Below are 17,635 nucleotides of genomic sequence, written 5' to 3' on the forward strand. Positions count from 1 at the left end.
CCGACCATCCCGGCCGGCCTTTCTGTCAGGGGAGTGGCTGTGCGTCGTTAATGATGTCCATTCATATTTGATACAGCCAGTTTCTGGAAAAGCCTTGAAACTACATATTAAAGCAATGTCACTGCTAATATACATCACGCCCAGCTGTCAACACATTGCGTTCCTGAGATTCCTCGTTGATGTAAGCTCAGCTGGTGGTGACTCAACTCGAAACATTAAAGATCAATAAAATAAAAATAAACGTAATTAACATTCAGTTTCTGTTGTGCGACAGGCAGCTGCAGCCACCCTGCCTACCCGGAAATGTAGTCTCTGGGTTGTTTGACTCGTTTCTAACGCTTATTGTGTTAGTCTTTGGGTATATTTGTACATTTCCACCTTCAGTCGATGCTTCATATCCATATGAGTGAAAAGACCGGGGTCATCCGTTTATTCTTCAAACACAGTTCTTATATGAAGAGATCTAAAATCCCCCTATGGAGATTTCAATGCAAATACCCAGGGCCATACCCAGCGATAAAGATTTTGCTCTAAATCGCATGTGTTGGAAGGAGACCTGACTGAAGGCCCAGAAGATCAGTGGTTCTCAAACGTTTGTGTGCCAATGACTCGCCAAATAGATTTGGTTAAATATTGAAATATTGAATGTTGAAATACGTTTCAAAAATAGAAGATCTACAACAAGTTTTCACTTCATGCCACGCTGAGAGCTTGTATGAGCTATTTTTGAACAGCCAACATATTCAAAATGGTTAAAGTGGTTAAAATGATCGTGGCGCTATACAGTACATTAGCTAATTTAGCTGGGGGCCCCCTCATGGTATCCCCACAAGGACGCCTCGTTGACAACCAGTGGATTCATGTACCATCCAGTGAGAGGAGGAAGGACGGCTGCATCTGTTCAACTGATATCAAGGGAGTGGCTGAGATAATAACAACATTACACATGACATATGGTGGACAGTTTAAACTAGTTTAACCCATTCTGAACGGGAACCCATTTTGGTGTTAGCATCATGTTATGCTTTAGCTATTGAAAAATAGCAGATCTACAAGCTCATAGCGCGCCACTCGGTGGCGCGCTATGAGCTTGTAGATCTGCTATTTTTGAAAAATCGAAGAACGACTGACATTTTTAGAATCTGATCTCAGGTCAGAATGGGTTCATCAGACCAGTGTGTGTCCAGTGGAAACCTCGTATGAATCTGATCTCAGGTCAGAATGGGTTAAACCAGATGGCCCTGCTGCAGTACATCTCAGAGCTAGGTCTCCAGTGATGCAACCTATCCACACCTCCACTCTCACGCCTGCATTACCCCAACAACGCAGACAACACAACCATGGACGTGTGTGAGTGTTAGAGAGATCTACAAGATCACAACGAGTCACGTTGCGACGCGTTGTGATCTTGTAGATCAGCTATTTTCGGGGCGCAACCCATCACTCTTTAGCTATAGTGGAGATGTGGTGTAACGACATGGATTTATAAACAAAATTTTTCAATGCAAAACGCTGTGTTCAAGTTCAGGAGACTTTGGGAAAAAAAAGCAATTATCCTGAATGCTCCTGATACAGCCAAGCTCATTATACAATAGTTACCATCAAAATAAAACATAAATGCATTCGAATATATTGTTGGGCATGCTGTCAAAATAACCTTTCTTCAAGTGTTGTTGCGAACGCAGTGATTGCGAACGCAGTGAGCACTTACTATGAGACCTAGCAGATCATGTGTGTCCGTGTGTGTCCCCTTTGTGCCCATATATGGAGCGATGGAGTGATTTGTTTGTGATTTATGCAACACACTCCATATTTGGACGTATAGCTGCTTTGGGGACTCCTTATATGGTTATGGCTAAGTTAAAAACTTAACTTAAAAATAACTTAACTTAAATAAATAAATAAATAATAGCTTAAAAATAAATCTTAAAAAACCCCAAATATGTACAAGCTGCGTTCGCTTCCCGCGTTTGCGCGTCTTACTGGTGTTATCGTGGGAATGTATGGGATGTGACACTAAAAGTCCCTGTTTATTCAGGCAGGCCAGTCAGCACTGGGCAACCTTTCCAAAACTGAACACATGGAGAAACATAACTTAACTGTTAGCTCAATCTCGTTGTAATTAAGATAATCGTCTAGCCACTTAGCCCCGGCTCTGCGTCTGATCAGCACTGCTGATTTGTATATATTTTGATTAGTTTCATTTGAGAACGGCTAGATCTGCTGCCGTCATGCAGCCGTCTACCCGTGCTCGTTTGAGCATGGGTAGAGAGCCTATTTCAACCTATCAGATGGCTTGGTCAGACCTTCCTGTGTTGTATAATATAATACCTCACTGACTAATACTTATTCTACTGCTATTTTAGTCAATTCAGTCGAGCAAGCAACCAGCCTATCGACAAGGGCATTAACCAACAAGTCGACTTCCCTAACAAGTCGAAAGTCTAAAGTTTAAAATTTTAATTAAAACATAATATTAAAACGTAATAACATTCAATTTGTATTTCTATTATTATTGTTGCGTGTGTACATAATTCAACACTGAAGTTTGGCTATTGTCACGGACAGAAGTAATTCTAATCTTTTCTCTTCAAGGCATCTGCATTCAGTTAATTAATGAGCAGCTGTGCCTTTGATGTTTTACTGACAGCCAACTGTCAGCAGTCGACTTGCAAACATCACAACGTCATAATAAGGCCCTACTATTATTGTCCATTCAACACCATACAAACCTATACCTTAGGAACCACCACCACCCCTATTTGTTGTATTGTTTATTTCTGTTTTTTGTGCAGTCTGTGTTTTTTTATTTCTTTACTGCACAGCTGCCCCCCTTTGACAACTTGTAGATTTATGTACTGTTCTTTATGAACTTTTAATCTTTTAAACATAATATGACCTCTTCCTTCAGGAAAGGATTCCATATAAGCCTTCTGGCTTCTTCCTTTCCTTGCATTGTATTTTTGTTTCTTTGATGTGTTATTGTCTATTTTTTGTACTTTATGCTAAATAAATAAACCTAAACCTAAACCCCTCCTCCTCCTGTCCTCACCTTTAGTGAACTGGCACACGGCGCCTCTGGACGTATCGCAACCGTCCAGACCCCAGCTGCCGTTGACGGGGTCAAAGGTGACACACTCCCCGGCCTGGGGAGCGTGCACCACCTCCAGGGAGAAGTTGTGATAGGGCAGGGTGTTGGCGTCTAGCAGGGAGTACAGGAACGGGTTGATCAGTACAGTGGTTTTATTTCCTGGCGAGGGAAGGAAAGAGGGGGGAAAAGGAGAAGGGGTAAAGGGACAGGCATTCTGGATTGCTTTTAAAACAAGTGGTTCCCAAAAAAAACATGCAGTAATCCTGGTCTCTAAACTGCCTCCCCCTGGCCAGCCGGGGCGCCTGATGGAGGGGAAAGGAACTGGTTGGAATAACGTGTTCCTTCCACGCGCTATACGTCCAACCAGGGAAACTCCCCCCTGTCAGGTGTAAAGGAGCAACTTGGACACTCAGGCATGAAGGGAGCATGAGTTAAGTCCGTTGCTCTCCCCAGGTTGGCGGAGGGTGTGTAGAGCCCAGGATCACAGTAGATGAATGGCACAGGGGTGAAAAATGGGTTACAAAATCGTGGGATAAAAAATATATTTAAAAAAAAACACAAGTGGTTCCCAAACTTTTTCCCACAAATTGACACTAATCAGACCCTATTTGAGTAGTTCACGTGAACGATGCTGTAGTGTAGTGGCGGCATGGGGCATTTGAGGGGCAATATATGTTTTATATGCACGATTACAAATAAAAGAGAATTGAATTGAGAGCCAGTGACTCTCCTCCTTCGCTACTTCCTCATTTGAGACTACTATGGGACTCGTCGTGTCAGTCGTGTGATATTGCGATTATGCTACAGTTACCCTTAAAAAAAAACATGTCAACTCAATGTCATTGTTGTAACAAAGACATCGATAGAAATTCATAATTTCATATTTAGCCATACGAGCGCAATGTCCATAGCGTCCCTCACAGCAGCAGCAACAACAATCCCATAGCCTGAAGTGACTGAAGCCATTTGAATTCTGTGTACAAACACTGGAAACTTGTCTATATCAGCTTTAAGTAAAACATTTCAGTACTTTTTTCCACCACTGCTAAAATGAAGCAATTTCTAAATGACTTTTCTGTCGCGGTAGGAACACCGTCTCAGGTGCTCATCTTGACGAAACATCAAATGAAAATCACACAAATAGGCTCGTTATAGGCTATAAAACCATATGTCGGGGGAACCTGGCAGTGTACAAGTATCCAGGGATCCAGTAACATTTTAATGATAGACCGAAACCCATTGGTCAATATTTTTTCCGAGCACCCTCCGTTAGGCCGTTACCAAATATTTGGCCACTACGTTTTTGAGTGCTGCAACAACTCCAAGGAACACCAATGTCCGTGTTAACCTACCTATGTGAACCAGTAGGGGGAAAATGGCGCTGTTGTGCCAGAAACAGAGAGAGAGAGACAGAGATAGTGCTGCACTGTTGCCTGCTAATGAGAGAGAGAGAGAGCGCGAGAGGGGTAGGGGGAGAGGGGAGTTGCACCACATTGCCTTAACCCATTCTGAACGGGAACCGATGTTGGTGTCAGCATCATGTTATGCTTTATCTATTGAAAAATAGCAGATCTACAAGCTCATAGCGCGCCACCGAGTGGCGCGCTATGAGCTTGTAGGTCTGCTATTTTTTGAAAAATCGAAGAACGACTAACATTTTTAGAATCTGATCTCAGGTCAGAATGGGTTAATCAGACCAGTGTGTGTCCTAGTGGAAACCTCGTATGAATCTGATCTCAGGTCAGAATGGGTTAAATGTTAGAAAACAATCCGGAGAGAGAGAAATAGCATCTGGTGTATAGTTAGTACTGTATGTTGTAGCGTCTTATACTGCCAGACACGGGGCCGAGCCGTGGAATGCTATTGGTCCCCCGGGGGACCTCGTTGTCAGAGAGTAAGAAGCCTGTTTTGAAGGGTGGAGATCCAGCATGACGGTGATGACATCACACATGAAACATTTACAACACACATTTAGGGGCCCGACAGGCTGCCAATTATACAACTTGGCCCCAAAAGGGCTCTGCCTCTCAACGCGGAGAGAGAGAGAGAGAGAGAGAGAGAGAGAGAGAGAGAGAGAGAGAGAGAGAGAGAGAGAGAGAGAGAGAGAGAGAGACAAGAGGGAAATATAGGAACAGAGAGAAAAGGGAGAGATAGACAGATTGAAACATAGACAGAGAGAGAGAGAGAGAGAGAGAGAGAGAGAGACGAGAGATAGACAGAGAGAGAGAGAGAGAGAGAATGAGAGAGAGAGGGAGAAAGAGAAAGAGAGAGAGGGGGGTGCAAGGGATAACCTGCAAATGGTTCTGGATTTGATAATGTGACTATGTCTGACACATCAGTAAAATATGTGCATGCTTGTGTGTGTGTGTGTGTGTGTGTGTGTGTGTGTGTGTGTGTGTGTGTGTGTGTGTGTGTGTGTGCGTGTGTGTGTGTGCGTGCAATGCACTGCGGGAAGAGGAGAAATGGAACTCCCAAGCATCACGTGCTAATAACTGCACTAACTGGCGGTTGTTTTAGCCCCCACTATTCTGTCCTCTCCGTTACCTTGACAGGGGTTCTCGCCCCACGAGCGTCCCAGCGAGGTCTCGATCTCCAGCGCCGTGCTGCTCCACTTGTACGCCAGGCCATCGGCGACGGGCCCGCAGTCCTTCTCCATGGCGAGGACCTCGCTGTCGCCCAGGGCGCGCTCCCAGATGTACAGCTGCGTGACGCTGCCGGAGAACGACTCGTCTCTCTTGAACTCGCCGCCGAGGCTGCCCTGCACCTGGCCCACGATGAACACGCCGCCGCCTCCGATGCCCCCTCCTCCCCCTCCTCCTCCTCCTCCTCCTCCTCCTCCGTCTCCTAGGGTTGTGTCACAATTCAGTATTTTAGCTGTGACGGGAGCGCCCCCTCCTGAGATACTTCCGGGTCCTAATTTTGTGTCGCTTTTGTGTCCCCATGGAGTTATACTGTGACTCTCCGTCGGACTAAATCTGAGACGAAAACAACCACGAAAGTCTAATTTTACCGCTTTCCTTTCCTCGCAACAACAAAGCTGCGCTGCTCTCCCAAATCTGGCTGTGACAGGCCGTCTGCCCCACATGGAATACTATCGCCATTTTATTTTATTGTGTCGACTAAATCCTCATTAATGCAAAACTAGATTCAACATACTCAAGCCTGCACACATTCTAAATATGCCCCCGAAATATTTTACCGAGCAAATGGACTGTTGCCACCTTCAATAATAATGATAATAGTTTTAATTGTCTCCACATAATATATTTTTATTATCATGGACACTTGTACAAAACATTAATAATTCTACTCGAGTTGGAAGCATTAAGACCCATTTTAACCCTCAATGGCTTCCTTTCTGAAAAATAACGTCATTATAAAAAGATTCACGCGTTTAGATATTCTATTTACAGTGAGATGCGGACGGGAGCTGGTGCCACTTGGACCCGGACGTAACGTAGCACTACAGAATGACGTCGGACTTAAATACTGAATGGTTACATAATCCTCTAATCACAATTATTTTGTCATAATCGTCATAATCGTGTCCATGTTGAAACATTTTCATACATAAAAAAGCAGAAATAGCAGAACTACAAGCTTACGTAACATGTCACAAAGTGACTGACGTGTTGGAAGCTTGTAGATCAGCCATTTCCACAATTTTTTTTAAGTATAAAATGTATTTAAAGAATAAAGACATTTCATGGTATATTTCAGTTATTTGTCATGTGCACTTTTTTTTAAATTATGAAGCCTAAAAGGCAAATGGAATTGTGTGATTTCTATTCATAACGTTCCAATGTCCAATGCCAAAAAACACAATGAAATCGTCAATCGCAATTATGTGTGACAATTAATTGCGAACGCAGTGAGTCCCCAAAGCAGCTATATGTCCAAAACCCAAATATGTACGAGCTGCGTTCGCTTCCCGCGTTTGCGCGTCTTACTGGTTTGTTCGTGATTGATGCAACACACTCCATATTTGGACGTATAGCTGCTTTGGGGACTCCTTATATGGTTATGGCTAAGTTAACTTAACTTAAAAAAAAAATAACTTAAAAAAAAATCTTTAAAGAAACCCAAATATGTACGAGCTGCGTTCGCTTCCCGCGTTTGCGCGTCTTACTGGTGGTAAACTTAAATGTGTAACAGTGTCAGCCCTACCTCCTCCTCCTCCTCCTCCTCCCGTAGAGGAGACGTAGAGGCCCCGGCCCGTGGCCACCGGCAGCCCGTCCACGTGGAGCCCCCACGTCCCGCCCTGCCGGCTCCAGGAGGCGCAGACCGAGTGCCAGGCGCCGTCGTGGCCGAAGGTGTCCTGGTAGCGGCCCTGGGCGGCGTGCACCAGCAGCGACAGCTGCACGGGCTGCCCCGCGGCGGCGAGGCGCGCGCGCAGCTGGAACTCGCTGGCGTGCGCCGTGGAGTAGGAGAAGACGGTGGCGGAGCCCCGGAGCTCCGGGTCGAAGCGGAGCCAGGTGCACACCGTCACGGACGCCATGGCGGGGAAGGAGTGGCGGAGGCGCGCGTTCCGCGTGTCCGACCGCCCCGAGAACTCCAGGATCAGAGTTTCAAAGGAGGCTGTGATTACAAATTAAAGAAAGAAAGTTCCACATGGAGAAAAAGAGAAAAGAGCCAGCCGTTATATGGACATCACAAAAGACTAAAAACAAAACTATGACTATGATGACTTGACTTTATGACAGACTTAAAGGGACACTTCACCCTTTTTGCAAAAAAATATATGTTAATGACGTTTAGAAGCTTTAGAACACTTTCCTGGGGGTCTTTATGTGTGTAATATGTGGTTTTAGATATTTTAGATTGTAGCAGTGAGCCTGTTGTCTCTGATGTCATGGACACTGGGCTCACTTCCTTCCTGGACTACATGTTGTCTCAGTAAGACAGCTCTCCCCCCTATCCACAAGGAGGAGCAGTGCACCAAAGAATTATGGGAATTGTAGTCCAGGAAGGTAGTGAGACCAGTGTCCATGACATCAGAGACAACAGGCTCACTGCTACAATCTAAAATATCTAAAACCACATATCACACACATAAAGACCCCCAGGAAAGTGATCTAAAGCTCCTAAACGTCATTAACATATATTCTTTTGCAAAAAGGGTGAAGTGTCCCTTTAACAGTGTATATGGCATAATGTTTCTGTATCTGTATTTCTCTATTTGATTTGAAGTGGATGCACAAAACGCAATTCCGCTGTACGTTGAACACAGTGACAATAAACATCTAATCTTATTTTAAAAGGAAAATCCCTGGCAGACTATAGTCGTGCCAAAAGGGAAAGTAGCAGATCTACAAGAAGAGCACAACATGTCATATGGCGTGTTGTGAGCTTGTAGATCTCTGAATTGATTTGATGTCATTTGCCTATAATGACATCCCCCAAGTGGTTTGAAGTGGTTCAAAGAGCTCATGGAACCGTATTGTGCCACACCGGTTTGTGGTCTGATATTTAAAACTAAAATCCGGGACTTATATTGAATAAAATAAAAAATATTTGAACCAATCTGTAAACTAGTACATCTGCAAGTGGCTGGAGATTGTTAAGACAGCTTGGCCCTGGTGTCAGGTTGGACACAGACTGGTGAACTAGATCAGGGGTTCTCAACCCCTATTGGGGGTCGCCAAATTATTATATTTTTTTTTTGGGGGGGGGTCCCCAAATTACATAAAAAAAGAAAATTGCAACTGAAAGGCTCGAAAATGACATTTCTTTTTTACATAGTACACATAGGCATAAACTTTCCTTAATGATTATATCTGGTTTCAGTATTCATTTATGATGTATTTTCTCTAATATTAAAGCGGGGATGACACGCCCCTCGGGAAGCTATTAAGGCTATTAACGCTAGCATCTAGATTGTGACGTACTTACGGGCCAGCTCAATTTGACCAATAAAATTGATCTTGTATCTGGTCTAAATGTCAGAGCGGCTCTGGGCTCTGCGAGTTAGCGTTCCTGGTGGCTATCAACTCATGCTAGTGGTTTTGAGGTCACTTTTAGCTTCATAGCTGGGTAAAAGTTTGGTGGAAAAATTAATTTTTTTGCTCGAAAATCTCGTTAGAATGATATTGAGTTGACGTGTAAGTTTTAGGGTGAACTGTTGCATAATCGCAATTTCGCGTGACGGGTTCCATCGTACCTATCTTGTCTTATCTGTCTCCCCCCGCTGACACGCCCTCAGCCGGCTAAGTGCTGAACAGGGCTCACGGAGCCCTGGAGCTTCACGTAACGTTACTCTAGCGGCCGGCCTAACCTGTGTCCGCCCCTCTCTCTCTCTCTCTCTCTCTCTCTCTCACACACACACACACACACACACACACACACACACACACACTCTCTCTCTCTCTCTCTCTCTCTCTCTCTCTCTCTCACACACACACACACACCGATATGGGGGGGCGGTCTCTCTCTCTCTCCGTGCACAACTTGGAGCTCTCCAAATAGCCACCAGAAGTATGATGAAACTTGACATAGCGTTATTTAGGCTATAATGATCAACTTGTATGGGTGATCATTTTATGTATATCAAATATTATACCCCTCCATACACACACACACACACACACACACACACAAACACACACACACCGACAGTCAGAGAACTGACTCACTAAACAACACTAAACAACGTTGGATTCGTACAGTGCAGAATGCAGATAAGTGTAGGCCTATGTTCTTATTATAATTGTGAGTTTGTTTTTTAACATGCACCGCGAGTCCACGGGAGCCGATCTACAAGCTCACAACGCGTTGCACTGCGAGTAGCCTAGAGAAGGCTGTCAAGTGAGCAGCGCAATCGCGCATGCTATAGAAATATCCTAATAAATAAATAAAAAGGTGTCGCTTGCAGGGGCAGTTTCCTTATGGGACTTGCCTCTAGAATGCATGCATAGGCATGCAAGTGCACTCGGCATTTATCATATATATAGACTAGTACGAAGTATAATTAAATGATCACAGCCACAGGCATTCTAGGTCGGGACACATGAAATCCACGTAAATGCCTTTCCGCTAGCTTCACGTCATTATATCAGCGTAAACGCGAGAAAACATCAACTTCTTTTTTTTCACCGCTGGGGGGGGGGGAGGCGGGGCTGCGGATAGCCCCCATGAGGATCATCAGAACTATTCGGGTCTGCAGTTACAGCACACATTTTCTTATATTATGGCGACGAGTATAGTCACTCATGACGGACAATCGGACATATAGGCAATGAAACGGTCAGTAAAGTGGAATGAATCACAGCATTATATCGCCCCTTGCTGCAGAATGGGAAAGAATGCAGAATATTTTCATGGCTTATAATCTAGGACAGGTCAGACGATCAGTTGAGGCAATTTATTATTTGGTACAGAGTCACACTCAATTCAATTCAATTCAATGGGCTTTATTGGCATGAGAAAACATACGTTTACACACACTCAAAGAGTACGGCAATTTCCCCGTTTTGATGTGCCTTCTCATCAATTCATTATGCATAAACAAACATTTCACATGAACAAACAATATTGGTAAAACTAACACATTTGAGTACGTTATATACATTTTATTTTCACACATTTAGAGTCCGACCGGCTGAGAGCAGCCTGCATGACTACCAGAGGCTATACCGTGTGCGCACTAGGCTGTGCCCCGACGGTGAGAGGGGACAAACGGACGTGAGCAGGGCTGCATCCCAGCTCTCTGCCGCAGCATGGAACTCCGAGTGCGAAATAGCGATTATGCAACAGCTTACCCTAAGACCTACACGTCAACTCAATGTCATTGTAAGGAAGCTTTTCGAGCAATAAAATAATTTTTTTTATTACACTTTCACTTTGTATGACGCAAAAGGCCACCTCAAAACCACTAGCCTTTACTGCGCTAGCCACTCAGCTCGGCTAGATGCTAGGTCACGTCAGAGCCTGAGATATAGTCACGTGTCGTTTGAAACTGTTTTCATTCAGACCACGTGATGTACCTTATCAGCAATGTTAATCTCGGGCTTTGACACTCCCCCTTTAAGGTTATTTTTGCAGTCAGTTTGGGGTCGCGAGACATGGCCAAAGCATTTCCCCAGCCCAAAAATGTTGAGAACTAATTTACAACAACATGTTGGAAAAGTTTGAGAGCAAGAGTGTCTGTCCTGTTGTCTTTGTTTTGTTTGTATGTTCACATTTGTCATTGTTTAACTGTTTTTAGTTTTTATCACATTTATATATATATTTATTATGTATTGTATGTGGAATTTACATTACCTGACATTATTATTTTTCATTTTATATAACTGAATTACTTATTATCATTGTCAATAATACTCTGAAGTTGTCATATACAAAAAAATGCCTAATAAAAACAGTATTAAAAAAAAAAGAAAAACGTTGAGAACCCCTGGACTACATTATGTCATTAAAGAGAGCTCACCTGATTGGACACTAGACGCACCACCACCTTTATTGTAGTTCAGACATTGTTCAGGCATCGGGAGAGAGAGACATAACATAACGGACATAAAACTTATGGACTGCGGCTTTAACCCATTCTGACCTGAGATCAGATTCATACAAGGTTTCCACTGGACACACACTGGTCTGATTAACCCATTCTGACCTGAGATCAGATTCTAAAAAATGTCAGTCGTTCTTCGATTTTTCAAAAATAGCAGACCTACAAGCTCGTAGCGCGCCACTCGGTGGCGCGCTATGAGCTTGTAGATCTGCTATTTTTCAATAGCTAAAGCATGACATGATGCTATAACACCAAAATGGGTTCCCGTTCAGAATGGGTTAAAGTTGTAAACATGGGAAATACTTATTCACTCGTAAGCTGAGAGGACTGGCAAAGTGGCAAAGGCTGTGTTGTCGCATGTGAGTCGTGTTGCATGGCTATATTAGTGCGTGCAAGCGTGCGCGCATGTGTGTGTGTGTGTGTGTGTGTGCATGTGCGCGAAGCCTGTTGCAGAACAAAGCACAATGAGCCTACTGTCTGCGCTGCCATATCAATACGAGTCATCATAGACGACACACACACACACACACGCACACACACACACACACACACACACACACGCACACGCACACGCACACGCACACGCACACGCACACGCACACGCACACACGCGTGGTGAACTCACCCTTCAGATGTGTCATGACTTTCCGGGCGATCCACACGGGCTGGGAGATGTTCAGCGACATCAGGAAGCCGGTGAGCTCTCGGTTCTCCGGGGCGTTGGAGACCGCGGCGAGGGCCCCCGAGCGCTGGCTACACAGGCGCCCGGCGTCGTGCCACGCCAGCTGGTCCGGCACGTACTCGTAGTAGGACTCGCCGTCGGCAGCGGCGAGCACTATTAGAAACGAAACAGAGCGTTTGAAGTGTGAGTGGTTTAATCAAGACCTGTGGTTTCCCAGACCCAATAGAGCACCGCAGGCCCGCCCCCTTTCAGAAAAGCGAGTGGCCCAGGAAATGAAACCCCCATGCATTCTCCCAAAAATTATATTAGAAGTGCCGATGGGAGAATGCATTGGGGTTTCATTTCCTGGGCCACTCGTTTTTCTGAAAGGGGGAGGGACTGCGGCGCTCTATAGACTGGGGGTCCTCCGGACTGTGTCATGGCGCGCAGTATGGTTCTAGAAGGACCCGGTAAAGAAAAGGAAAAAAAAACTAAAGCTTATTTATTTTGATCAACGTTTCAATCAGTGTAGATAGATGGTTCCAGACCTCATGCATGCACATTTCTACAGCCCAAAACAATGGCAGACTTTTGGGTCCAATGCGGACGCTGATCCGAGTCCTACATAGACCACCTAACCTTACCTTTAACCCATTCTGACCTGAGATCAGATTCATACGAGGTTTCCACTGGACACACAACTGGTCTGATGAACCCATTCTGACCTGAGATCAGATTCTAAAAATGTCAGTCACTCTTCGATTTTTCAAAAATAGCAGACCTACAAGCTCGTAGCGCGCCACTCGGTGGCGCGCTATGAGCTTGTAGATCTGCTATTTTTCAACAGCTAAAGCATGACATGATGCTAACACCAAAATGGGTTCCCGTTCAGAATGGGTTAACAGCTGAACTTTATTAATTTAACCACTTAACCACAAACTTTATATACTGACCGGGGTTAACAGTAGTAACAACCAGTAGTACAAGGAAAACAACCGCCAGCTTGTTTTTTATGACGCAATCCCAGCTCTCTAAATCCATACAGACTTTTCTTTAGTTTCCTTTAGTTTCCAACGTGGCAGAAAGTCTCTTCTAAGTAACCACTATCCAAAACATTCAGTGGCAGCCTGGCCCTGAAATATTAGAACGTTACACACAGTTGTTCCAACTAGGGCAGACTAGGATTTTCACATCAGCCAGTTAGTTCACGATTATATTTATGAGCTAAATATGATTTGTAGAATAGAAAAGGAGTCCCAAAAGATGGCTGATCAACTGCCAAGGTTGAAATGATGCAAATATCATCAAAACCCATGTTTTGCCGCATGACCCTGCTTGTTCCACCTCTGCGCTAAGGTTTCACCAAATTATCTTCCAAGCTCAAAATTAATTATGAGTTCATTATTCAGCTAACGTTATCCTCCCTAAGTCAGACCGGTCACTCTCCCATAACTTATGAGCTCCAGAAAAGCCCCTTCTCACTTCCTCGCCAAGTATTACATTACAATTATAGAGGCCCCACTGCTAAGCAAAGCAGCGAGCCTCCTACTTTCTCAGACCTGAGTTGAACCGACCTGCGACGGCGGTTACAGTTTGACGTGATCTCAGCCTAGCAAGGGGGATTAATGACTGGCGACCGATTCTGGGGGGGCAAAGGGGTGAACCCTAACCACATGCTATTAAGGCCTGTTAAAAGTGTGGTGAAGTCATGAGATGTTACAATTACAGATGTCATCTCCAAGGCAAACTAAAGGCTGAGAACCGTATCGTTTAAGGCAAGCTGTGTAAAGTTTCTGCGGTTCCAAGCGGAATCTTCAGGGCTGTGATGCTGCTGTCCAGAGCAGAACAGGGGTTACCGTGGTCTCAAACGTCAGTGGATAGAGCGTCTCACTCGGACCACCAGTGATTACTACTGCAACCCATGTGACATTTCAGTTAACATAGGGTAGTCTTTCTAAATCACTTAATATGATTTGTATCTCTGGGACCACAACAGTAAGGGTCCATTTGGTTCCATAATTTCCATTCATACACTTCAGTTACAGTCAGACCCATAAGGGTCTATTTGGTTCCTATAAGTATCAGCCAAGGCAAACACTATTAGAGCCAGACTTAGACTTACTTCCCGTATCTATGTGACGCCTCTTTAGGAGAGCAGAAGTAGGTTGGAACTACATGAACACATAATTCTGGCCTATTCTTTAGCCCCATGGTCACTGCAGGTCACTGGCCACTGAACTAAAAATCATAAACATTCTTGACAAGCCACACAATCTTATCAACATGCTGACACTAAATGGCTTTTGGTTTATTTATTTATTCATTTTTTAAGAGAGACAAATCAGGAGAAAATCGACTTTGTAGTAATGAACCTTTAATCTTTGTCCTGGCAACTATCTATAGCAAACGAAATAGAACGTTCACGAGATCTGCCGTCAGACGGTGACCACTTTGACTTACAAGAACATTTGTGTACAATTTCGCCTCCTAGAAGCAAAAGTGTGAGCTGGGCTGCTGTCTTCCTAAATTAGCGCATCTTTGATCAAAAATCCCAGATTTGCACAGAAGGTGGTCGTTGCCTGTTCCAGTAACAACAAGTGTCCAACAGCTTTGTTTGATTGGCACTGCAGCCAAAGATGGTTAATTTAGGAAGCTAGCACAAGCATCACTTTGCCACCAGAGTCAAAGTGATACACAAATGGTCTCCTAAGACGTAAACACAGCTTCTGAATGATACTTTGGCCCCATGGTCACTTAGGACCTAAGTGACCATGGGGGGGTTTTTACATTCACTCTCACATTGGCATTAATAGACCACAACCTGCTTCCTTGCCTCTTAAAGAGGCACACACGTACTGTACTGTATGTCACACAAAAACGGAAAGAAAAGGCAAGTTGGGCAGTCTTTCTTCTTTTTCTTTGAGTGGTGCAACCACTCCTAGAAACAGCAATGTCCGTCGCTCCCTATGTGTGTCTGTCTACTGTATGTCCGTACTCCGTATGTATGTTTTATATTTGTCTTGGCTGCAGCAGGAACCACAAATTACACCTTTATGAGCTTCCCGTTCAAATCCACTGCCGAGCCAATAAAATTAAGCTATAGAAAAATGAAGCTGGACCAGGAGATGGGCATGCCGGCCACCTTCTGGGGGGAAAACACTGGGACAGAAGTGCTTAACTTCCCCCTGGAACCCCCTCAATGACCAAGTTAAGTTAAGAACCAGGGGCAAGGGGACACATCGACACCCAATAAATGTTGGGATAGGTACAGTACATGGTAAATCATGGAAAGGAGATATTTAAGATGTCTTACCTGATGTAAAATGATGAAACCAAATCTGAAACAGAATATCAAGTATACCGGTAATTGGTTTAGTAGTGTACTGTAAAGTAGCCTACACATTTCAAACGTTTTATGCTCTTATGTTTAGTCTATTTTCCAATATTGTGTCCACATGGAAAGTAACTATAATTACAATTACTCAAATACTGTACTTTTTCCTATACTGGAGTATTTCCAATGTTCTATCATTTTACTTCTACTCCTCTACATCTCAGACAAATATAGTACTTTTTACTGCACTGCACTACAATTACTTGAAAAACAATAGTTACTAGTTACTTGGTAGATCTTTTTTATTATTATAAAACATACTATTGTATGTATTTGAACATTTGATAATACTTGTACTTTTACTCAGGGCATTTTCTTTTGCATTTACTTTACTTGTAACAGAGTATATCTACATTCATTGCAGCATATTGATACCTTTAAGTAAAACGAAATGTCCATGTACCAATATGACAGTCTCTTTGCACAGCATCACAGTTAAATTCATACATCGTTTAAGTTAGGGCCTACAGCACTTAAGTTAAGATGAATCAATAAAGTAATTTCAATTGAGCAAATTTGTCAATAAAGAACTCAATAACTTGACTCGACTAAAAAGAAGAGAAAAAATAAGCCAGGCATGCAGTCCCACCTATATAAACAACAGGGCAAACCAGGCTGTATTACTGGCCTGTGGCTCATTTTCACATCACATTTGTCTTTACTTGACAGAACAGTAAATATCATTTGCACGGCTCTTTAGGGAGGACGAGATGGAAAACACATTTAGGGGTTCAGCGTGTCTTGGCAGGTTCCGCAGTGTAGCTACACTCAATGTGCCTGTTTGAATCAAGGACACAGTAGTTGTTGCTGGCCAAAACAAGCCACAATGAACAAAAATAAATAGTTTTTTAATACTTACAAGCATATTCGTGCATATTAACCGTCCGCGCATCCTATGAAAATGTAAATAAAACAAAGCATTCGTTAGTAAACAAAAAGCATTTTGGCTCCAACAGTTAGTAAAGGCAATGCAACAGAAGCCTGTGCATATAATAAATAGGTCCTCTTAAAAACATGTAAATGATAATTTGTTTAAGAGTTTTGATAAAAACATTATCTTTCTTATATTTACCTGAGTCCTCCGGTGTTAAAAATGATGAGTCGAGTTGTCCCAAAACAAAACTTCGCGCGTTTAGCTACACTCCACCTCAGTCGACAACACCGTGTCGTGTTGTTGTTAGTAACATTGTAAACATAATGGCACGTACGGTAGAACGTTGACAAAATTCAAAGTCTTATTTTAAAAATTATAATCCAACTTCGTACTTGGTTTGCCGTCGGTGGGAGCCTGCAGTTCCTTGACAGAATGTATGGAGAGATGCAGAGAGGGAGGTGGGCGTTCCCCTCTACTCAGTACTCACAGCTGCTCAGAGGTGCCAAGAAAACAAGGAACCTAATTAGTATTACCACTTACCAGCGGTGGTAAAAGTAGGCTACTTAAATACTGCAATGTAGAGTGCAAGTACAGATAAAAAATAAATAAAAAGCACTAAAGTATAACATGGCATCAAAATATACTTAAAGTAAGCTATACAGTACCAGTTTCAATGACTATTTTGCAAATAGTCTAGGCTAGTGTTTGTCAATAATCAAAGAGTAAACAGTATATGTACACAGAGTAAAAACTACAACATTGTCTGATATGTAGCAGAGTAGAAGTCAAAGTATTGCAAATTGGAAACGCTCCAGTAAAGTAAAAAAAGAAAAAAATTGTAGGCCACTTAAAAAGTACATTACAGTATGTTGCCCGCGTTACCACTTCACAGAGGGGGCCAAGAAAACAAGGCACTTTATGCATTTAACCTACAGCAGTACGACTACAGCAGTAGTCTCTCAAGACAGACTGTTGCCAGGCCGCTGTTTTCCCCCGAATATTTGACGAGGGGATTCTCAGATTGCTACAGCAGTGGCTCTCAAACTTTTTTAATTCAACGGTCATAAGATTAAATTACCAAAACATAAGCTTAGAACGCTGGCCTG

General features: G+C 43.4%; 1 protein-coding gene across 1 annotated transcript in view; it reads right to left on the bottom strand.

Annotated features, from left to right (window-relative positions):
• LOC308320056 (adhesion G protein-coupled receptor D2-like) overlaps window positions 1–16,954 on the bottom strand; it is a 67,300-nt gene extending 50,346 nt beyond the window's left edge. Inside the window, exons 1-8 of the mRNA XM_080770363.1 lie at window positions 16,728–16,954; window positions 16,515–16,548; window positions 15,575–15,599; window positions 12,226–12,435; window positions 11,517–11,543; window positions 7,259–7,669; window positions 5,636–5,902; window positions 3,053–3,250 (exon numbers count right to left, since the gene is read on the bottom strand). Of these exons, the coding sequence (XP_080626489.1) occupies window positions 3,053–3,250; window positions 5,636–5,902; window positions 7,259–7,669; window positions 11,517–11,543; window positions 12,226–12,435; window positions 15,575–15,599; window positions 16,515–16,547 (1,171 nt within the window). The 5' untranslated portion in view covers window position 16,548; window positions 16,728–16,954. The remainder of the gene's footprint in view (window positions 1–3,052; window positions 3,251–5,635; window positions 5,903–7,258; window positions 7,670–11,516; window positions 11,544–12,225; window positions 12,436–15,574; window positions 15,600–16,514; window positions 16,549–16,727) is intronic.
• Between the last annotated feature and the right edge of the window lie 681 nt (window positions 16,955–17,635).

This window comes from Protomyctophum bolini, assembly GCF_963924005.1.
Source record: "Protomyctophum bolini genome assembly, chromosome: 8".
Classification (NCBI taxonomy): Eukaryota; Metazoa; Chordata; class Actinopteri; order Myctophiformes; family Myctophidae; genus Protomyctophum; species Protomyctophum bolini.